General features: G+C 48.6%; 8 protein-coding genes and 1 non-coding gene across 9 annotated transcripts; 2 read left to right on the top strand and 7 right to left on the bottom strand.

Annotated features, from left to right (window-relative positions):
* Positions 1-691: 691 nt before the first annotated feature.
* Positions 692-1388, bottom strand: AFUA_3G00500 (MARVEL domain-containing protein; the record flags this gene model as incomplete). Its single annotated transcript, XM_743277.1, has 3 exons — positions 692-854; positions 910-1035; positions 1093-1388. The coding sequence occupies 3 exons, from the start codon at positions 1386-1388 to the stop codon at positions 692-694; spliced, it is 585 nt and encodes a 194-aa protein (XP_748370.1).
* A 750-nt stretch (positions 1389-2138) lies between these two features.
* Positions 2139-2212, bottom strand: tI(AAU)1. Its single transcript has one exon. It is a non-coding gene (tRNA).
* Positions 2213-2698: 486 nt separating this feature from the next.
* On the bottom strand, positions 2699-5373 carry AFUA_3G00490 (Zn(II)2Cys6 transcription factor). The gene is made up of 4 exons (XM_077804263.1): positions 4935-5373; positions 4565-4878; positions 4371-4501; positions 2699-4311 (listed from the first exon to the last, which is right to left on the bottom strand). Exons 1-4 carry the CDS (start codon positions 5224-5226, stop codon positions 3597-3599), a joined length of 1452 nt encoding a protein of 483 aa, XP_077660423.1. The 5' UTR covers positions 5227-5373; the 3' UTR covers positions 2699-3596.
* A 1-nt stretch (position 5374) lies between these two features.
* Positions 5375-7237, top strand: AFUA_3G00480 (putative RTA1 domain protein). Its single transcript, XM_743275.2, has 4 exons — positions 5375-5604; positions 5678-5777; positions 5841-6011; positions 6070-7237. The coding sequence occupies exons 1-4, from the start codon at positions 5499-5501 to the stop codon at positions 6791-6793; spliced, it is 1101 nt and encodes a 366-aa protein (XP_748368.2). The 5' UTR covers positions 5375-5498; the 3' UTR covers positions 6794-7237.
* Positions 7238-9348: 2111 nt separating this feature from the next.
* On the top strand, positions 9349-10711 carry AFUA_3G00470 (uncharacterized protein). The gene is made up of 3 exons (XM_077804262.1): positions 9349-9746; positions 9807-10287; positions 10340-10711. Exons 1-3 carry the CDS (start codon positions 9475-9477, stop codon positions 10445-10447), a joined length of 861 nt encoding a protein of 286 aa, XP_077660422.1. The 5' UTR covers positions 9349-9474; the 3' UTR covers positions 10448-10711.
* Positions 10712-10871: 160 nt separating this feature from the next.
* Positions 10872-11725, bottom strand: AFUA_3G00460 (uncharacterized protein; the record flags this gene model as incomplete). Its single annotated transcript, XM_743273.1, has 4 exons — positions 10872-10995; positions 11112-11302; positions 11424-11532; positions 11568-11725. 4 exons carry the CDS (start codon positions 11723-11725, stop codon positions 10872-10874), a joined length of 582 nt encoding a protein of 193 aa, XP_748366.1.
* An 862-nt stretch (positions 11726-12587) lies between these two features.
* On the bottom strand, positions 12588-13997 carry AFUA_3G00450 (aromatic alcohol reductase; the record flags this gene model as incomplete). Its single annotated transcript, XM_743272.1, has 3 exons — positions 12588-13040; positions 13096-13481; positions 13577-13997. 3 exons carry the CDS (start codon positions 13995-13997, stop codon positions 12588-12590), a joined length of 1260 nt encoding a protein of 419 aa, XP_748365.1.
* Positions 13998-14008: 11 nt separating this feature from the next.
* Positions 14009-16177, bottom strand: AFUA_3G00440 (F-box protein). Its single transcript, XM_077804261.1, has 5 exons — positions 15634-16177; positions 15536-15572; positions 15413-15477; positions 15123-15360; positions 14009-15073 (listed from the first exon to the last, which is right to left on the bottom strand). Exons 1-5 carry the CDS (start codon positions 15906-15908, stop codon positions 14585-14587), a joined length of 1104 nt encoding a protein of 367 aa, XP_077660421.1. The 5' UTR covers positions 15909-16177; the 3' UTR covers positions 14009-14584.
* A 3481-nt stretch (positions 16178-19658) lies between these two features.
* On the bottom strand, positions 19659-21349 carry AFUA_3G00430 (sugar porter family MFS transporter; the record flags this gene model as incomplete). Its single annotated transcript, XM_743270.1, has 2 exons — positions 19659-20780; positions 20837-21349. 2 exons carry the CDS (start codon positions 21347-21349, stop codon positions 19659-19661), a joined length of 1635 nt encoding a protein of 544 aa, XP_748363.1.
* Between the last annotated feature and the right edge of the window lie 687 nt (positions 21350-22036).

Below are 22036 nucleotides of genomic sequence, written 5' to 3'. Positions count from 1 at the left end.
CTCTTCAATCCAGGCCGTTTTGCGGGTCTCCACTTGGTCAATTTGCGTGACTGAAATCGTAAGCGCATTACGCAGTCAGGGGAGATGCACAGACGGGCATATACCTAGTTCCCTGTCGCGTACTCATGGCACAAGAAAAGAATCAGTGTGGCTCATCCATTGCAGGGGCGTTGGTCAGCAAATTCATCGTCTAGAGGATTTTGCTATCAAAGCGAAACCCATTTTTCCATGCAGGGCAACCGTCTCATTCCCGGGTCTCTGGACAATTGGTCATCTAGACTTGCTGTCTTCATTTTGAAACTCCCTGATACGTTCAGTTCGAGTGAATGGGATACTGGATACCACTGTTGATGTGATTTCTGACCTCTCGTGGATACTCATACATTCCGGTAGACTCTACGCCAGCAAGCCCTCACATCAAACAATTGATACTAGAAGGACAACCTCGTTCAATAATATTGGGTAGTCAAATTAATTATTAATGAGGGTTATCCTAACAGACGCACACCATCAAATTTTCGTGCTTGACCTAGGACTGAAATAGGGAGTCTCAGCGCAATCAATCAATGCAGACATTACATATGTCGAGTCCAAAGCATCGGGTTCACATTTCAGAGGTTTCAAGTCCATTTCAAGTTCAGCAGGACGGTGAGGGCAAAACGATCCTGAATATCAATAATTAAGCTGTCATTTAAGCAGCCGGTTGGGCAACATCTGCTGGCGCATCCGCAGGGGCACGGCCGGTGTCGGGATGGGGATGTTTCTCGGCATGTGGGCGCATTCCCACTGGTCCCTCTCTTCCACTATAGTAGAAATTAAAGATCTCGAGGCACATGGCGCAGAGGGTGAAGAAGCTACACACGTGAGTTAGCACGCTTGACTGCGCTCCACAATCAGCTATCAACATACAAAGCCAGGAAAGAGAAGGCTTCAGCCGTTCTCTTGCGGGTGCAAGCGCTTGAGACACCGAAAAAGAACCAACGACAGTTCTCCTGCCCAATGTGCTGAGCCAGGAAGATGAATGCGGCAAGCCACCTGTTCATCACTCATCAGTACTCACGTCTCCAGAAACAGGGAGGCATATAAACGTACAAGTAGGAAAATACAATGTCCAAGGGCAGCATATATCCGCGGTTACGTTTCATAGCTGATACTATCATCGCAGGAATAAAAAACGCGTTGTTAGAACGGCCTGCCAAGGTCAGTACCATAGTTCCCGTCATATAGCGCGATAGACCTACAATCACCAGCGGATAGATCACTCGGTAGCCGTCTCTCTTGGTCACGGCCCAAGCTGTGATCCCCATGACAATGACAGCACTAATCCATGCGAATAGACGAGCAACGAGGAGAAAGGGGCGGAGCGTATCTCTCGGAGCCCAGGCCATTTTGGACGTCGTTGTTGTGTGCGGTCAACTCGATGGCAATGGAATATGAGGTGTCTGCAGCTTGTGTACATAATTACATCCAACACCTCCAGAGCTCCTTTTAACCATTTTTGCTGCCCTTGTGGTGTGACTCGAGGTCAAAATGTCATGAAATCATCGGCTGGGATGGCTGAGAACAATTGGCCGAACCACGGATATGACACAGCAGCTGGAGTCTAGCATCACATCTGTCACACGATCAGCACATTACAAGGAAATTGATAATCAATGATGTCTGAGCCCGAACTCAATGATAACATCAGACATTGTTCATTGTTCATGACAATACCATATGTATTGTGCAGCGCCCTAGATGCGGTACCTTGGGATGGTACTCCTACCCAATAGACAGATGAACTGGGAGTGATGCCGAATGGGCCTATTGCCAATTTTCAATGATTCAGTATATCCACACTGCGTTTGATATAACCTCTGTAGATCTGTAGATGATCCATGACCGGCCTACGTGGAGACTTATTGTCGAACATCGTCATTGATCGACCAAGTCCGAGCAGGTATACCACAGCCTTCAAGTACGTACCTACACTGTGGCCCTCCAGCATTGACGTCTAGTAAAACAAAATGGTTTTCAGCACTAACTTCTGCCTGCATGTATCCTGAAGTGCAACAAATAAGCAAGGAGATGGACTAAATTGCAACAGATGACTAGGCAATCTTCGGAAGAGTCACAAAAAATGAGGAGTAAAAAAATGGTCACTACGAGGGTCGAACTCGCGACCTTGGCGTTATTAGCACCACGCTCTAACCGACTGAGCTAAGCGACCAATTGTTGAGATGACTTTCTTTTATTAACAATGATAAAGCAAGAAGTATAATTCCACGGACCTTTTTTGGTTTCTTTTCGTATGGACAGATGATTATGTTAATACAGGCTTGATCTAGCTCTATGCCCTCGGTGTGTCTTCAGAGTGATGTCTCTTGCACTGGTCCTATTTACCTCATTTAGTAATGGGTTGACTGTGGGTTGTTAATGCTCGCTCGGTCTCTCAGAAGCTATTATATATATTTCGATCATTTCGCGAAGTGTGCTCAACCATTATTGACGCCCACTCGTCAATTTAGATGTCAAAAATAATGATAGAAACCATTTATATGGGATCGTCATGGAACATCGACGTTGATACTCAGCAGCAAAATTAATGAGTATAGTCGACTACTCGTTCTACAGGACTTTTATTGTTCTATTCACGAAGTGAGGTGGCTAGGACATGGTATGGTTCATGATTTCCAAGAACGAAGAAGACAATCAGGTACTGCTGGATTTGATGTTCGAGGAACTTGAATAATTGCTCGTTCGCTACATGGCCAATGTCCCCAAGGATTGCAAGATATGATGCTCTGTTCTGGAGTTGGAAATCATCATCGAACGAGTGCGACTCGAGATGAAGACAAACCATGATCTGGAAGACAAACCATGTTCTGGAATGGCAAAGGAGCCATGTTAATGCCCGTGGAAGCAATGTAATCAGTTTAAATTGATATGCTGAGCGGGAGTGCGAGTTGTTGCTCCAATGGTTCCACGTCATCAACTACGCAGCATATCGTAACCATGGATTGTTTGCGTAAATCGTCTGGGTTATAACTGTAAGTGGGTATACAGACGACTATCCCTGGACTACGTGAGGAAGATGAAACAGCGACGTTATGTAGGATCACGTGGTGTCAGCGATTGTTCTATATTGTTCCTGGTGATTTCTGCATGTAACCTGTGAGACCTACCAGGAAGAACTGACTCTTTCAAAGGCGTTGCGTTGCGACGTCTCGATCTGAGGGCTTATCGTCCAGATTATTGTAACCATGATATCACTCTTAAATGCATAGAGAAGCGCTCTTCGTCGCAAGTCCTCGTCCTCAAAGCTATCCCCCAACGTTTGATATATCACTCTACTATTGAGAACGCCTAGAGGGGAAGGACTTTACCGTACTATAAGTCTGAACATATTTTCCGGTCCGTATCGGGGATGTATACGAGGCCAGGTACCAGATCACAGGGAAGCTTGGCTATGGAGTATAGTCGACCAGTTGGGTATGCCGGGATCTTCAGTAAGCATTTTCTCCATGCGCAACGCCGGAAGCTAGTTCCTGCTTATATTCGGAAATAACATAGTCCGTCTGTAGCGACGTACATGTACGACCGAGTTTGCGCTATTAGTCCAATTGGCTGAGGTCCACCGCAATCTGCGTCACCACGGTGTACGGTTTGTCGAAGCAAGCGTCCCAAGACGTCTCGCCCGACGCCCAAAATTTCTCCAGCAGGGCTTTAGCCATCAGCGGCACATATGAGCCAATGTGGCGACTCATCTCCGGCAGGTGTTCTCGAACAAAAGCTCGCATCCCTGCACCGCCATTCACAGCTAGCACCCCGAGCACGACCAACGGCCATAGTACGGATCTTTTTATTCTTGGGGATGACAGGGCCTCGTTGAGCAGGTCCTGCAGAAGCCGCCCACAGCTGGCACAACTGGCTCTCAGTGAGGGGTTCAGAGGCAGAACAGACAGGCTCTGCAGCGACAGGATGCAGTATAATGACACGGCCGCCTGGTACGATTCTCCCACAATCCTCCAGTCCTCTTTTGATGACGGTTTGGAATCGGCCCATCGTTCAGAAGAGAAAGTATTGATACGATTAAGGACCCCATACGCCTCTTGGGCAAGAGGGCCCGGTCGTGTGGGACTTTGTTTCCAGGCTTGCACGCGAAGATGATTGATCCTGATAATCTCGGCGAACAGGGGCTTGGGACACATCTGGAAGTCAAAGACTCCGTTGCCGAGGTTCTCTAATATAAAGTAACTTTCTTCAAGGCGCAATCTACTAGTTGCCAAGTGGGAAGTGGGAGAGACAGTGTCCCCAATGACTGCGATGCTGCTTGGCTGTCAGCTGTATGCTACTCCAAACCGAACAGTTTGTGCACAATAACGTACCAGACAAAGCAATGGAGCAGTGGTGCTAAGCGGGCCGACCTGGCCAGAGAACGGATGCCGCCGCGCAGCAAGATTAGTTTCTGGAGCCCTTCCATGTGGTATCGCCAGTGGGGAGAGGCACCTTGCTGAGCCTTGCGTAGCAAAATATGGTTTAGTATCGGCGGATGGTTCCTCATACTGCACTTTAGACTCACATCAACGAGTAGAAGCGTGATGATTCCGGCAAGGACGACATCGCTTGCACGCTTATGTCCTTGATTGATATCGTTTCTGAGGGAGCGAATCACAAGTCCCCGGTAGCGATAAAAGGTCACCGCTAGAGATTTAGACTGAGGGTCATTCCGCATTTGGTTCATTCGATGACTGAGGGTCATACAAACTATACCAAGTTGTAAGTATTCAGGGTGCGCAGCCCCTCGCCGAAGAAGCGCGGATGAGATCCTGTAAACGCCATGGTGCGGCCCAAGTTCATTGACGGGGAGCAAGTCGGGGTATATACAGGCGTTAACTGTCCAGGGGTTAGTCTAATTTCAGGCCATGGCGCTACTTATGTATTTCACTTGCAGTATTCGGCTGCCTGGGCCAAGACTGGGGCATCATAGATGGTGTCGAAGCGCGGAACGACGGAGTGCTCTGCTGCGACCCTCGCCCTGTTCATTTTCTGATGCTTCACCTGTTTTCGATTCCGAAACTTTACCCTTCCAGGAGGAAGCCACTTTAACCTGAAAGGCGCCTTATCTTCGTATCCAGGGCAAACGATCCCGGAGGTAGAGCACCGCTTACATTGGGGCCGGATAAAGTCACAGACCAAAGACCGCCGGAGACATTCCCAACAGTGGCGCGGTCGATCCTCCATTATGTACCTGATCAGAGACGATCAAGCGAGGGAACGATAAAAGGCCTCCAGGGTGGGGAAGTGAAAGGGTCGTCTCTCTACCCTGGAGCAAGCACGCGAGTAGTATAATAAGATGAGCGACTGTTCTCTCAAGTCTTCAATAGGCAACCGCCTCATAATGATCATCACCTGTTGAATTTAGCGTCTTGGCGTCTCTATTTTCCTAATTCGGCAAGGCGTCTCCCAACTATGAAGCTTTCTTGGAGAGCAAATGGAGAGCCATATAAGCCAGCATGGTCCACTGTCAGATAAATAACAAGAGAGGAGATCCTATTTCGTTCAACTCGCTCGAGAATCTTCTCTTCAAGGTCCAATACATGATGGCAAGCGGGCAAGTCGGTAGGCTAGCATCGATTTTCTGTCCACCAGAGTATTATACGATGTATGTGATAGCGATCCTGACAAGCCCTAGTTCCAGGAAGCCTTTACATCTACGCTCCTAATAAGGAAGCCCCGATCTTCTTCACCATTGCATTTGCTGTCTCAGCAGTTGGCCATAATTGGCAATGCCTGTGGGTGTCCTGAATTCCTGCGATATGGCTTCCTTCATTCAGACTTCCTAATTCCCCTATTAGCCGCTACAGATGCGTCCGAATGATCGGGATGCACCCATTGTGTGCAGTGCTGTTTACAGTTGGATATGCAATGCGGGCATATGGAGCCGACGGGCACTATATTTACAACCCTGACAGCTCACAGAACCTGCTCGTCTATATTCTCAGCCAGGTTTTCATCTATATATGCCCGTGAGTTATATATGAGATCAATGCTGTCTTCGCACTGACTGAAAGCCTGGCCCTATAGTCCGCTCCTCGAGCTCGCCAACTACCACGTGCTCGGCCGTCTGTTCTACTACGTCCCAAACCTCGCACCCCTTCCCCCCGGCAAAGTCCTGGCCATTTTCGGCGCCCTAATGGCACTCGTGGAGGCACTGAATGCTCTGGGGGTAGCCCTCAACGCTAACCCAACTGGCAGCCAGCAAGGATTGGGAAAAGCTTTGATCCTCGTTTCCCTCGCCCTTCAACTGTGCGTGGTTCTCGCGTTCGTTTTAACAGCGGCCTCTTTCCAGTGGCGATGCGCAAAAGCCAATATTCGTCGCAGGTCCCTGCCAACCCTTCTGATCACGCTCGACATCAGCATGGGGTTAATCCTGGTCCGTTGCATCTACCGCCTAATTGAACATGTCGACAACACGTCGGTGGACCTCGGTGATCCAGAGGGACTTAGATCCCTGAGCCCGCTTTTGCGATACGAGTGGTTCTTCTATGTCTTTGAGGCGTCACTCATGCTCCTCAACTCTTTCTTATGGAATGTGTTCAATCCGGGCCGATATCTGCCCAGATACCCCACGGTTTATTTGGCAGCGGATGGCACGACGGAAATCGAAGAGGAGGAAGTCCGCAATGACCAGCATTTTCTGGTTAAATCTGCGTATGCGGCCGTCAATGCGCTGACATTTGGGCTGTTTCGCCTCTTCGTCCGCCAGAAGGATGAAGAGAACCATCCGCTAACAGAGCGAACTAAATAGACAACTGTTATGGCGTGTCAGATTCGAACGGTGGCTGGAATACTGCAAGCAGCTCTTTGGAGCTATCAAACATCCCTATCTATATATAGTAGAATGGACTCTAAGAGGGTGACGCCAGTTTCGACATCAGATGCAGCTTATGAAAAGAAGGGAATGGGTTGAAACACATGGGATCGGCAAATGCAGACTGATCCATATATTTGCACAGACGCTGTTGCAGTCGAATGCAACAAGTGAACCTGGTAAGACTGTGTACATATTCGGGTACTTATCTTTTGGGGGTTAGAAGAGCACTGGGACTGTACATATTTATAAAATAGACCAAGACTTTAGTAAGAAGATAAGGCAAGGATAGAAGGTTTGGAATGTTCAAGGTCCGGACAGGGAGGCGAAGAGCATCCCCGGTTCCATTTACTTAGGATGGCTTGAAGAGGTAGTCTATCCCCATGTGCAATGATAATATCATCGGCACAGATGACCAATGTGCGGCTTCTGAATATCTGTGTTTTCCCAGTGTCATGGTCTTCAGGCTGGCGAAGAGATCACTCTGTCCCACTGGAACCAAATATAATATCCATTCAGGTTGAAATTGCGTTTCCATGAACGAATTAGCATTCTGGATTCCTCCTCACTGACTGGCTGCTTGTTTGTGATAACGCGCATACTGTTGATTTCCGTATCGTTTTTAGGTAAATTTTCGATTTGGCCTGCTTGGCCTGTCAGAAACTATAATAATATTAATGATGATATGGAATTGTTCGTGGCAAGGCAAATTGAAAGACTATATGACAGCCTATATTACACCTGAGCCGATGCATGGATTGAGCCTCTCCAGACTTGCTCTGTCGTTCAAGCACTGAACAAGGTGGATGACCTGCTGAGGGTGTCAGGGTGCACTGGTTCGAAAGACGTCTCCGGCTGAACTACTTACACGGTTTGACATCCACACAAAGGCCAAATCTTCAATCTTATCTACTAGCAGCTTCTCATCCTATTCTCTAATAAGGAAGTAGCTTGCATTTTGCAAGGCCCTCTCTCCTATATAAAGCCTAGTAGGTAAATCTAACTACCCAAAGGAGGCAGGAAATACCTCTATAATCTTTATATAAAGTACTTTACGATGTTCTATAAACTAGCAAGGAGAAAGTTGCAGAATATCAATATAGGGTAAGAGCCAGGTAATTTACTATATAACCCTAATAAAGAGTTAAGGGAGACGGGAGTAAGGAATATTCTGTCTATTTTTAACATGTGCCAGATCAAAACAAGGTAAGTTCTGTCTCCTGGGTGTGCGAAGAAGTGACTGGCGGTAGCCAGGAACAAGGAAATTGGCCTCTCGCAAGAAGAATGGGAGAACTTGGGCCGTCTTGCACTGCAGGACATGAGGATGTATAGGACGGAGATATAAAATCATATAGTCTGGGCGCAGAAGCCGGTATATTTTTATTGTTAGCAATTGACTTCTATAGTTCCCGCCCTGGTTGTAGATTTTTTTGAACATCCGCCATTAATGCAGGCTCATGCTTTGGCGCCTTCTGCTCAAAGCATGGCCTGTTATCCTCAATTTTATTTATTCATACATATTATTATGCCCAGAAAGGAGGCTGAGTGGGATCTCGGTGAAAGAATCTATCTGCCGAACAGCCGTAAATGCTAGCATTTTTCTGTCATTTCGGCTGTCTGGCCAACTGCTGGGTCTTCTGACTTGGTCTTATGCCACTAGGGGTTTATGAAACGTCCGGCAAAACTCCATTACCGGGAATCCTTTCATAGTAGGTTTCACTCTCCGACACAGGCTATTCAGAATTGATTAAAATATTCAGTACTACTTGGCCATAATGCTCAAATAATGACAGATAGTTGATGATAAAAGCTTAAGTAATTCACCCTCTCCTCCCCTCTCCTTTCCAGGCTGTTATGCTCCACGAGGTGCAACTGCTTTTTTCATGTTTCCCGGCAGAAGAGATAGACTCATAATAACACTGACAATAATTTTATGGCAGAGAAAATATCATGATGATCACCGTTTGGCTTGGAATATACTTGGACCAAACAGAGAGTAGTTACCGGCACAAACTAAGCTTCGGCCGTCGAGGCTAGGCATTTCTTGGAATCAACATGTTTCATCAACGAAGCAGTTTTCCTCTACTCCCCAGGCTAATTTGGACGGTGGAATGAATAGGGAGACGAGTGGATCCATCAAAACGATATTCATTAACTCCTAGTTGACCAGAATAGCCTTAGGATGGGTGCTGCTCGTCATCCATCCTAGAGTGTGAGTTTGTAGGGAGGCATCAAGACCTTCTGTCCTTCTGAGTCCTTCCTGAATTATTAGAAGACCGTCAATTTAGGCTGCTGGTAAAAGTGTCGTCTCGTCGGGCCATAATTCCGTGAAGATTGTCGACTGCCGAACTTGGGGTGCATGTGCACTTCTGCAGCAGAGGGGAAGCAACCGCTAAGCTTTTAGCCGCGGGGACAATCCGGGGGGAAAGTATTACTGCCGGAAGCAAAGATCGTCCAAGCAAAGCTTACCCTCTTAGGGTGGGGTGATCATTCAGCTAGGCTTCGAAAAGATGTAAATTTAGCCGAAGAAAGAACATATAAGGAGGGTCTGTCCCTTCCTGGCAGAGCACTTAAACAATCATCACTTTGTTCACTAGAGCCTACAAGTGAGTCTTAAAATGATCTCCATTTCCTCGCTCAGCTTTGGACTCGCCGCTATCGCCGGCGCATATGCTCTTCCGAGTGACAAATCCGTCAGCTTAGCGGAACGTCAGACGATCACGACCAGCCAGACAGGCACAAACAATGGCTACTACTATTCCTTCTGGACCAACGGTGCCGGATCAGTGCAATATACAAATGGTGCTGGTGGCGAATATAGTGTGACGTGGGCGAACCAGAACGGTGGTGACTTTACCTGTGGGAAGGGCTGGAATCCAGGGAGTGACCAGTAGGCAACGCCCGAGAACTATAGAAGAGGACGCAAAGAAAGCACTAAACTCTCTACTAGTGACATTACCTTCTCTGGCAGCTTCAATCCTTCCGGAAATGCTTACCTGTCCGTGTATGGATGGACTACCAACCCCCTAGTCGAATACTACATCCTCGAGAACTATGGCAGTTACAATCCTGGCTCGGGCATGACGCACAAGGGCACCGTCACCAGCGATGGATCCACCTACGACATCTATGAGCACCAACAGGTCAACCAGCCTTCGATCGTCGGCACGGCCACCTTCAACCAATACTGGTCCATCCGCCAAAACAAGCGATCCAGCGGCACAGTCACCACCGCGAATCACTTCAAGGCCTGGGCTAGTCTGGGGATGAACCTGGGTACCCATAACTATCAGATTGTTTCCACTGAGGGATATGAGAGCAGCGGTACCTCGACCATCACTGTCTCGTCTGGTGGTTCTTCTTCTGGTGGAAGTGGTGGCAGCTCGTCTACTACTTCCTCAGGCAGCTCCCCTACTGGTGGCTCCGGCAGTGTAAGTCTTCTTCCATATGGTTGTGGCTTTATGTGTATTCTGACTGTGATAGTGCTCTGCTTTGTGGGGCCAGTGCGGTGGAATTGGCTGGTCTGGTCCTACTTGCTGCTCTTCGGGCACTTGCCAGGTTTCGAACTCGTACTACTCCCAGTGCTTGTAGTACCTTCTTGCAGGGTTATATCCAAGTGATGGATACATCTGCATATATGCGATGGATTTCAAGAATGGAGATCCTCGGATTCCCGCCGTCTCAGATATAGCACTTAGGCCTGAGTAGGCATGGTATCAACAGTCTCACTTTTACTTGGGCTCCTAGGTTCTATTTTACAATGATAGGAGAGATAGTCGAAGCTGAAATGACCGGATCATCCCTCCTCTCCAGGCCTGTCGCCCTCCTTAACTATCGTACACTTGTATTAGAATTGTGATATATCTTCACAGGAAAGGCAGGAAAAGTAAGGCGAGTTGCTGTACAGGCATACCTTTCTTCACAATTTCTTATTATACGCGTCCTCATGTCTGCTATCAGCCAGCTTCAGACGCAGAAATGTAAATGCACCCCGTCAGAATGCGACTCAGCACTCCTATCGCCAATTATAGAAGTGACCAAGCTGACGATCGGCAGCACGGCCATGAAGACAGGGAGTAATTGACCAAAAACCCAAGATGATGTGAGGCCGTTCTGGAGAAGACTGTAGATCAGAGCACCTAAGCTGAAAGCCCACAACAGCGCCAGCCAGACACTCGCAATTCTCCATGGAAAGATACCCTCCGCAATTAAGGATAGAATCCCCCTTGTCAGTTTGGCATCCGACTCCACGTACCTTTCGCTGAAAGCTACTGCCGTTTTGAACAGACACCGCTTCGCTATGGCATACGGGTTATACCGATGCCATATAGAGTCCGAAGCACCGCTGTGCGGCAGAGGCTTTGCGAGAGCCAACCATTCCCGGATAAAGACAATATCCTGTGCTGAGGGCGAGACACAGCTAACGATGGTTCGGACCTTCATTGCCTGGTCGGAAAGAGAGACCGGCAAATATGTGAGCAGATATATTCACATAATGCCAATGACCACAATCACAGTTGCTGTATTAGGCACCGCAACGACGAGCTACAAGCTGTAAATGATATACATGGTGAATGCGCGGAGCGTAGCAAGCTTCCGATGGCGTTGGAAGTAGGGACGGAGGGAGAGCAGCGTCGCTGCATGTGTGAAACTGGAGTAGCAGACCACATTGGTCACTGTCCGTAGATTGTTGGCGCCGTGGTGGACGGACGATCGCCAGTACTGAGCATAGCCGCACACGAGCAGCAAGAGTTCGGTCACCAATTGCTGGTCACTCAATTGAAGCACAAGAGCGGTCAAGACGCGTATCCAGAATTTGTTTGAATGGTCGACAGTTCTAGGTTTCCCGTATTGCTTCTCGTGGATCATGGACGCTGAAGGGGACGGACCGCGTCTTCGGAACTAAAGAACCGCATACGAGGCGACAAAGGTCAATGTCCCGGTCAATATATTACCGCTGATTACTTGAGTCCTGTTAGCACATACCCTATCACAATCGCTCGGGAAACACATCCCTGCTCCGGCAGTATTGGGGCTGGCTCATATGGGCTCATTACTGTACAGTCATCCACGGACTCCATTAGACAAGCGATTTGACCAATAAAAGCTATAAAGTGGAAGAAAACATTCTGCAATCTGAAAAGTAGCCATGTTCAATGTCTGATATGCAATCTATTCTGGGAGATAGAAGGCCTACACTGGAATGTCAACAGGGGACAAGTACGTCGTGATTTATGTAAGGATATTCTCCCTTAACGCATGCTCTGATGTCTTCTGATATGTATCAACCAGGCAGTGCCCGACGAATATCAAATGGCAATGCCACTTTGAGCTCGTGCTGGAGAATGCCAAATCATATTTTGCTCCGTAAGTGCCCGTACGTTTGCCCAGGTGTAAGCAGGGTATGCACAATCACCATGCGGGGAAACTAGCAACTACAAGTGCAGCCTTGTGATTAAACAAGATAGATACTACATCTGCCATCTGCCGGAAGATATCCTCAATCTTTACTCTTAGAAATGATGCTTAGGTGATATCCTAGAGCACTCCAACGTCGGTGTGAGTGGTGATATTGGAAGGGACAGCTGCAACGCCAACTTGTCCATCGACGACCTTTTGGAACTTGGTCCACATAGGACTTCATTCAGGGATGCTAGAATAGTAAATTTAAACATGGTGCTTTCGATTTAATATCATACTGGCCGGTGATTCCAGTCTCGCAGTACACCACCTAAGCCAGAGCCTTGGCCGCCACTTGCTCCGGACTCTCCTCTGCAATTCCCAGTAAATCCGCATCGGATTCCTCTCGCGACGGAGCAAGAAGACAGCGAGATTGACCCTCATCAAACAATTGTGCCACCACTAGGTCCAAAATCCAACCACTAACGCCCTCCTGGATTTTGCGTCTCCCGTTCTCCATGAGAGCCTTAGTGTGCGCTCGTTGTACTTCCCACTGTTTCCCTGTCACGGTTTGAAACGCTTCCAACAACTCATTCTGACAGGTTATAATAGACTGCGCCTTGACAAAGCGGTTGGCAGTCTCGCCCGGATGCTGCACTACGCCGACTACCGACTGTCCGATACCCTCGAGCGTGGTTCCGGTGAACCGTTCGGTGCCCGAGTCATAGATGACGGCCGAGCAGTGCGCTATATCGAACCCCATCGCAGGGAAGCGCTTCAACGCCTTGAGAGCTGGTTAGCTGTGAGGCGAGAGTATGAGATCCAGTGCTATCACTTACCCAATCAATCGGATTCCCAATGCTAATCCCGGTGTATGTAAAGTTGGGATTGCTCTCTGCTTTCGCTTTCGCATGATCCCATCCCGCACGGCGTTGCGCATGAATGGCGTTGAACTCGGGGAAGGAGTTGGGATTGTCACCCCAGCCAAAGTCATCAAGGATGAAGCGCTTCACGCCCGCAGCCTCGGCGGCATCGATCATGGTGACTTGTGCGCCGATCCCGCCGGGACCCACCACGCAGACGGCTGCATCCTGTCCCGCTAGCGCTGATGTGAGGTTCTCCAGAGTGTAAGTGGTTGTGATTACCGGAATATCCGGAGGGAATGTTGCCTTCGATTCGGACCGGGTGATAATGGTCACTGTGAAGCCTGCGTGTTGTAGGGCTGCTGTGATTGGGGTGCCAAAGTTGCCAGAGGCCAATAGGGAGGTCAGTAGGGTACAATATTTCCCGTTGTACTGAACGCTAGACAGTCGGTCTTACACCGAAAACAGCGACTCTTCGGATGATAGCCATGGTACTCAAATGTGCTCTTGTTTCTAATTCGACTTATTGCCGGCTCATATACTGATGCTTGAGGTCGAACGTAGGGCCTTTTATAAACAAAGAGCCGGAAGACAGAGGTCCATCCATTCGCAGGCAACCATCTCATCACATCATCATGTGTCTCGCTTCGTCTTAGCGCTGACCCCGCAGTGGGATCTACCAGTGACCGTGTTTGAGTAGCCAAGCAGCACTGGGACAAGCTTGGAGGTTCATTTTGTCTCTGGCGATTTATGAGTCTAGACCTCTCGGAACAGATGGAAGACACATTTATTCCAAAAAGACGTGCAAGAAGCTCTATGACTGCCTGAGATGCGTAGTCTATAGACATAGTCCACACATTGCACTTTCCGAGCTCCATAGTATCACGAATACCTCATATAGATTGAATATATTCTTCATTAATGATTAATAGTAAAGTAAGTCTATTTGGTCATCTATCCGTCTGTCCAAAACTCCAGATATCCATCTATGTTCTTCCGTTATGGTGTAGGACGGCCTATTTTGGTCCTATTTTGCCCTTGTACTGCCTCCCAGATGACCAGCATGCCTGAATTATCCCATGACTTGAACGATTGTATGGTAGGTGATCGTATGGTCCAAATCAGAGCGGCCCATGCAGGGAGATTATCCTGGAAAGCCTGCCTCCCTTCGATTGAACCAATTCGATTTCCTCATCAGGGCATCCGCCGCGGCTTCAACCGAATCGTGGTCGACTGTGAATCAAGCATGGATATTCCCTGCACCGTCGCAACCGCAACATTGCTCTATTCTTTTTGGCTGATTCACCTCATTCGGGTGGGAAGTGGCGATTGTTGAATCTTCCGAGCTTTATTCCCTCTTTGTGCCTCGAATCCGAGGAATATCGGTTGAAGGGTGCCGATCTTGCTTCTGCCGACCGGCCTTAATATGTTGGTTTCGGCACGTCAAATCGCCCAGTCCATCCCCTCACGATGCTGCCACAGCCTTGTGGTACTGACTGGCCAGTTCTTCACATACACCCCAGATGCGTCGGCGGTTCGCCACTCCAATAAGGGCCAGGTCATCCATGCCGTAGCGAGCAGCGGTCATCTTGTCGAGCCACATGTACAGACGCTTATAGTTGACGTCGGCGGGCAAATCCCTGGGATTCTGCGACGAGTAAAATTCCCAGAACCATGGCATATCCCACTGGATGAATCGCTTCCAGAACCAGTTGTCCTGAGTGACAACCTGAATGCTCAGGGATGCCTGAGTCAATGCCTTCAGCGAATCCCCGGGCAGGTATGAGCAGATCTGATACACGAGTTCGAGGGGGAGCTTGCCGAAGGGGCTGGCGGGCGAGCGGCCCTTGAGATCGAATTGCAAGAATGACCTTTTGAATTTGCTATCGGTGGTCATGTCGGTTTTGAGAAAGTCGTCCCAACCAGATGTCTCGGTTGGATGAATCGTGCAGTACTGTAAGTGGTCAGTTTGAGGACGATGCGACTTGATCGTTGCTGCTTGCCTCTGCGCCGGGGATGCACTCCCAGTACCGGCCTTGCGCCCGCCGAATGTCGTCGCCATAGTTCAGTCGCAGAGCGGAGGAGGATTCGTTGGACAACTCTGTCATCACATTGTACAGGACTTTCATATCGATTGTTGAGCTGTCGGTGGAGCCGGTGAGAACGCGAGTCAGAATCTCAAAGCAGCATCCGTGGAAGGGGATGACTGGTCCGGGAGTATCGTCAGTCCCGGAGCCATAGCTGCATCACATTAGACAAATCCTTTCCAGTTCGATGGAAAGGGTGATCAAACCAGGTATAGACATTCCGGTCCTGACCCGGTACAGCGTCAGTTCCCGACTTGATGGCAATCTCTCCCTGCAATGGTCTGTAAGCCTGCTGAGTTGTGGATATACCATTGGCTGGAGAAGCATACAATGTCTGCATAATACCCTGGTCCGGAGACAAATGCTCTGAGAAAAGAGTCAGATCCCCTGCCTTGATCGATGCAACAAGCCGACCATCAGCACTTACTTTCCCTTTCCCGAGGCAGCTTGAGGGTTGTATCCGAGACAATATGCCTTATAGAGCCATGCTACGTTCTCCCAGCCGACAATCTTGGGATCGTAACTGCGAACGGGCTCTTCCCCTTCCTGTGGAACTTGGTCGATAGACTGACCCGCTTGAAGAGCCCGAGATCTTTTTTCAATCCACCGTCGTCGACGCTCAGTTGCTGTTTCTGAGGGAGTCTCGATGAGCATTCCACAAAAGCCGACGCCGCAGATGGCGCAGTAGCAGTCGTAGGCCATAGTGACTATGGATTGAGTCCCGTGTTCCCACGGGAAGCGTATCAAGTGGAGATGCAATGGAGGATGAGTTGAGATTTTGACGGGGGACGGAGTGATCTATCTCTGCTCTCTGAACAGGGTGGAATGTATTTATTACTATCAGGCCCAATGGAGCCATCTGGACTCGGTGGTCACGCACACACAGGTGGAAAATTCGAAAAGATTTCGGTAGACGATCCGTTCCATTGACCAAATCCTACAATAACTGGATCGATACCCACAAGCCGAAGCAATTGACCCGCAGGAAGCAATGGTGTCCTGCCAGTTTGCCCCTGATTTGAATCCATTACCCACCTGGATGAGTTGTCATTCGTTGTTTTGATGAACTGCTATCGGTTAGCTATCGTTTAGTGTCTCAGCTGACCTGACAAGTTTTCTGGCTAAGACCTTCACCCCCCGTACACCGCCGGGTGGTTGAATATCACTGAGGAGAGACAAGTTGATATCGCCGCTCCTTTGGGGCAATCCCGAGTCCCGAGGAACTTCCGTTTGCCCCTTTTCTTTTACCTAACACACTCCTCCATACCATAGCTGCAAAGGCGATAACTTGATGCCTTGGCCTTCCCGCTGTTTCCCAATTATGCGATGCTTAACCTAAAAATAGTTGGTTTACGGAAAACGAGGGTCTCGATCCCTCCGGTTCAGCTACTCTCGATATTATTTAGATGGCGTGTTGGGTCACTTGATCAGTAGAAAAGGGACTAAATTAGTATCGAGGGCCAGCCGTCGTTTAATTAAGGAGAAAACGTGTCTAGACCGACACAGCAGTACTTTCGTCGTCCTACTCACTTTTCTAACTCCCTTCTAGCCTGGAGCGAAAATCTTTCCTTCCGTCTCCCCGACACCGGCCACCTGGGAAGCGGGAAGCGGTACGGATTAATAATCAACCAAGTGGCTGGACGGGTGTAACATGGGAGCTTTGCATGCAGCGGACAGTACTCCAAAGCTGAGAGACTATATTAGTGGATTACGTACTGTGGTTCTGAGTCCAGTAGTGATTGTTCTCATGAACTTTGTTCAAGTAAGTTCCGGCACCACGGAGACTTGTACACCTCCAGAGTGGAGAGCTCTTTGATCTGCTATAGCGATCTGCAGCTGCATCCCGTCTCAACATTGCGGTCAGGCCAGGAATCCGACTTTTTCTTGTCCAGCTCCAGATTGTGAGCGAATTAATGGATATGATTGGTGAGAGCATGTGGGTTGTCCCTGTGAGGAAATATATTATGATTGGCTGGAGATTTTCCAGAATTGTTCTCTTGGACCCACCTGACCAATAGAGTTCAAGCAGAGACCAAGGGACACAAGAGGACACCATTCAAAATGCTCCACTCTCAATGAAGAACCCATGAATCATGAGATTAAAGATGAGACAAAAAGAGCTCAAAGATATGGTATGCAACGAAAAATCTGATAGATCAATCCAAAATCCTTGCAAGATCCCTCGTAAATCTAATACACTAATCAGTGATCCAAAATATGATGTCCTCTCACTGCGGTCTGCATAGAGCCGAAAGGCCAGTGACTTATGCTGGCATAGGCTTACAGCTGGTCTCCACATGCTCCTTCCCCTCATCATCTCGGATTTCCTAGAGTAGTAATCCATCCTGATTGACATGTCACCGGAATCGCCCTTGAAGGTTCAACAGGATTTCTACGCAGCAATGGATCAACACCATGCAGAACCACACAGTCGATCAGCAAGCAAGGCTAGAAGCTCCCAGCTGGGAAAGTTTAAGAATCATTTCACCTTGCGCCCATAGCTTTCAATCAATCTTTTATTTGGGCGAATGTGTTCGCAGTCTTCTTTCTGTTGGTCATCACTTCGATATCTGTTAAGTGAACCAAGCGCTGGGACTCGACATATGAGTCATTGTATGGGATAGCACTTGTAAACTCCTATGACATATCTTGGAGCCCAGTACAGCTGGATCTCAGATAGCACAGTCATGATGAATGTGAGGGAGGAGATGCATGGTCACCCATGTGCAAGCGAGATATCTTTGAACACACTGGATAAACCAACTCAAGGTCGACAGCCTGGGATCCTCTCAAAAAGAGAACTGTATATTTTCTTCTTCTTGTCATTGGAGTGCATCATTGCAATTTACACCACGATACTTACCCATACTGATGACAATCATACTCCATATAGGTTTCGTATGGATATCTGCTGCACACTGGTATGCTCTCACACTCTCACTGTACAGTTCTTAGTTCTTACTAATCTCTTACTAAAAGCTACTGCAGGCTCTCATGAATGGAAGCTTTGGGTCTTATCTACTGCCCAATACAGTGCTGATAATCGTTCTAGTAAACTGATCCAATCAGTTAATGCAACGAACCAGTATGTTCTCTGTTGTTGCGCATTCAAGACTAACCACCTCATGGACGAGGGGAGAGAGATAGCAGTGTAGCACGGTATCTGCCATAGGTCACTAACTTAATGCTCATGGGTTAGGAATCTGACTGTGGAGTCCTCTTTTCTGTAACCGTCGAATCAGAATTAGACTTAAGCTTTGTGGACATGAAGACAAGACTGGACAGCGGATTGTGGAGAGAAGCTTGTTGACCATCCTTAAAGGACATCGAAGCCTCTAACCTCATCTTTACAGTTGAGACTGTTATCTGCGTGCTATTCCTTGACGAGAACTCTTTAGCGTCCTTTGAAGGTTTGCCTTACGCGCGCAATTATCCTGCGCGGTCTGTAGTCTTCTATCACTGGATTATACAAAAAGTCATCGTATCCTCATCGTCCGAAGAATATCACCAGTTGGTTCTCGAGAATGTGATATACACAAGGACTTATATCACTCGAAGCACTGCGAGCCCGAAATGACGTTTTTAATTTGTTAAGACCACTATGGCTCATATTCTGTCATACCGTCGGGGACAATGGGTTGGGCCTGCGCTTACGTCCACCAGCACGCCTGATCTCGTCTTCTATAAAGCATCTAGGAGATATTACAGAGGGGAAGTCACAACTATCAAACGACCTTGTGCTCCAATGCATATCTTTCAGAGCCTGTACATATCTTGATTTCACCCCCTGATTCTGGGCATCCGCATCGTCACAATGCCTGTAGGATTTCCTAATTTCCGCAGCATCTCAAACGATGTTCGAATGCAGTTTGCTATATACCAAGACGAGAAAGGAGCGGGTGAGAGCCTCTCTTTTGCGAACGAGATTCCCTCTACAATCAGTGAAAGACACTCTGCCTGACAGATCAGCAAAAGCAATTAACGCCAGTATTCTCCTCAAACACACAGGCGAGAGCCCCAGTGGCCTGCCAGAGAGAGTTCATGGACTGGAACTATACTTGCAATGATGCATATCGCGCCAAAACAGGAACCTCGAGCTCAACTCAGCCAAAGAATCCGTCCTGGCTTGGTCACAAAAAGAGTCACACTATATTCCCCTCCCAGTATATATCTTTTAGATCCAGAAACAGAAGGACATTAGTCAAAGTCGGAATGACAAAGGCAATAGTGAATGTGATTCCTGAGACAGAGTCGGAACAGAGTGCAAGAAATGGGAAGCGAGATAGAGAGAAGAGAAAGTTATGCATGCTTAGTGCACGCTTACTTCTTTGTGGACAGATAGATCCATAGATAATGTTATATACTTTCTTTATACTATGGCTAACATCCTAATTCCATAACAGTATAAAATAGACAATACAGTTAGCAACCACAGGTAAAACAACAGCCTACCTATTTGGTACTTCCAGTCATGATTGCTTCTTGAGCAAGTTCCCACTCTTCCCTCGCGCTGGAATCGCCAAATAGCTCGTCGATCTCTTCGAGTGACTTTCCACCCGTTTCAGGAACTAGGAAAAACGCCCAGATACCCGCCAGCGAGCACATCACGGCAAAGAAGATGTACGTTCGGTAACCGATATCGGCCAGCATGGACGGTGTGACAACGCCAACAATGAAATCTGACAGCCAGATGGTGCACGTGGCGAGAGCGACACCTTTAGACCGCGACGTAGTCGAGAAAACCTCCGAGGGAAGGGCCCAACCCAGCGGGGAATAGGTGACTCCGTAGATGAGGATAAAGATGAAAGCCATGGCGACGCAGCCCCAGCCAGCGGCCGAGTGCGAAGCCCAGGAGGTTGAGTAAAGACCCGAAAGAACCGCGATGATGATATACGCCACTGCAGTACCAAAGCCGCCGAAGATAGCGAGGGGGCGTCGGCCTACTTTCTCGATGACGAGGAAACAGACAATGGCTGCGATAAGTTGGAGAACGTTGAAGACACCGGAGAGAATGAGTGACGTCTCCGCTGTTTGGCCGAGCGATTCGAACAGCGTTGGCGCGTAGTAGATAAACGCGTTAATGCCCGAGAACTGCTGGAAGAACGCGACACCCACGCCGACAGCGGTGCGTTTCCACAATTTCCGGGTGAAGAGGTTCATCCAGGAGAGAACTTCGAGCTTGGTGCCGGACGCACCAGGGTGCTTCTTGGCCAGGACGGCTCTTTGGAAGTTGATCTCGGCGATGATTTGCTGATACTCCAATTGAACTCGTTCATCGCTGCTCGTGAGACCTCTCAGTTTACACAGGCTAGACATGCAGTCATCCTGGCGGTTGACCAAAGCAAGCCACCGGGGAGAGTACGGGAAGAAGTGAATGCCCGCACCAAGTATCGTTGCGGTCACCATCTGCAGACCAAAGGGGAGTCGGAAACAGGCTTCCGTGGCCATGTGTCGGGTGCCGTAAGTGATGTAAAACGCAACGACGACTCCCAGGGTGATGGAGATGGATTCCAGGACGAGGAGCGTGCCTCGCATGTGCGGTGGCGAGACTTCGGAGATATAGAGAGGTGCGCCCTAAAATTGACCCATTAATCTTGGTGGAAACACTGCCGATTGAGTAGAACGTATACCATTGCCAATGTACCAACCCCGATCCCTCCGATAAAGCGGCCCGCAACAAGCATGTCGTAGTTGGTAGCGGCCGTCTGAAGAATGGCTCCAAAGTTGAAGACGATGACCATAGCCGTGAGCGCCCATTTGCGAGAAATCCGATCCGCCAGATATGGCATGAAGATACAGCCAACAAATGCACCCAACAGCAACATCCCCGTCATGAATCCCTTGCCAAAGGCGCTTTCGGCCCGCGGATACGCCGCGTGAAACTTGTCCATCGAGTTGATAATGGAGATAACGCCCATGTCGTATCCCATGGAGAACCCACCCATGGAGGCCAGGAAAGCTGCGCCAAAGACATACTTGGAGCTGAAAATGCCCTTGAATCCGCTAGGACCATAAGGCAGGGATTCGAGCTGGTGAGGGTCTACCGCACGAACGATACCGACGGTAGTTCCTTCGACATGTTCCGCAGATGGGAACTCTTTCCGATCCAGGGAGGATTTGCTAGCCTCGAGGTCATCACCCATGATTAAGAAGTGGAGTTGGCAAGTGGAGTGCAGAAGAAGCTAATCGACCTCAACCGATGACGATGGCTGAAGACGGAATGGTTTCTCGCTTCAGTTCCTTCGATCTGGGAGACATATATAGCGACAGTCGGTTATTGAAAACGACGAGACAGAGGCCGGTGCCTTCAAGGGTGATGTAATTTGGTTCAATTGTAAAACCCTCTGGACGTATCTGGAGCGGGCAGAAATTCCACTCCAGGAACCCCAAGTTCCGTGTAGTCGGCAGCACCTGTCAGTTCCTTGAAGGTAATTGGACCGGGATAATCTTAACAATGAAGCAAAACGTTGGTCATTGGGCAATATGGCAGGACTAGAGAAGCGATCTTACCCCAGGATTTCTACCCCGGACGACCCAGCCACCTGAGTTGCCTCCGCACTCTGCAGAAAAGGACAGTGGTCAAGGTATGGATTGTGGATATTCTGTGAAAGTCTGACGAATAATACAGCGAATATGCCGCCTTAGTAGTCCCAGAAGGTTAAAGAATAAAAGGATTGGTCCAGATTCATGAGATTCCATGATTGGAGGTGCGGGAAATCCAACCAAATCCAGAGGCAGCCTACCAGAACCACGGCGGACAAAATGTCCCCCTTTACGCCCCTTGGTAGCCGAAAAGCGTAACAAAATGCCATTCTTGTGTTTTTCTCTTG

The sequence above is a fragment of the Aspergillus fumigatus genome, chromosome 3, assembly GCF_000002655.1.
Source record: "Aspergillus fumigatus Af293 chromosome 3, whole genome shotgun sequence".
In the NCBI taxonomy this organism is placed as follows: domain Eukaryota; kingdom Fungi; phylum Ascomycota; class Eurotiomycetes; order Eurotiales; family Aspergillaceae; genus Aspergillus; species Aspergillus fumigatus.
The sequence above is the reverse complement of the archived record's forward strand: the minus strand, read 5'-3'. Positions and strand labels throughout refer to the sequence as shown.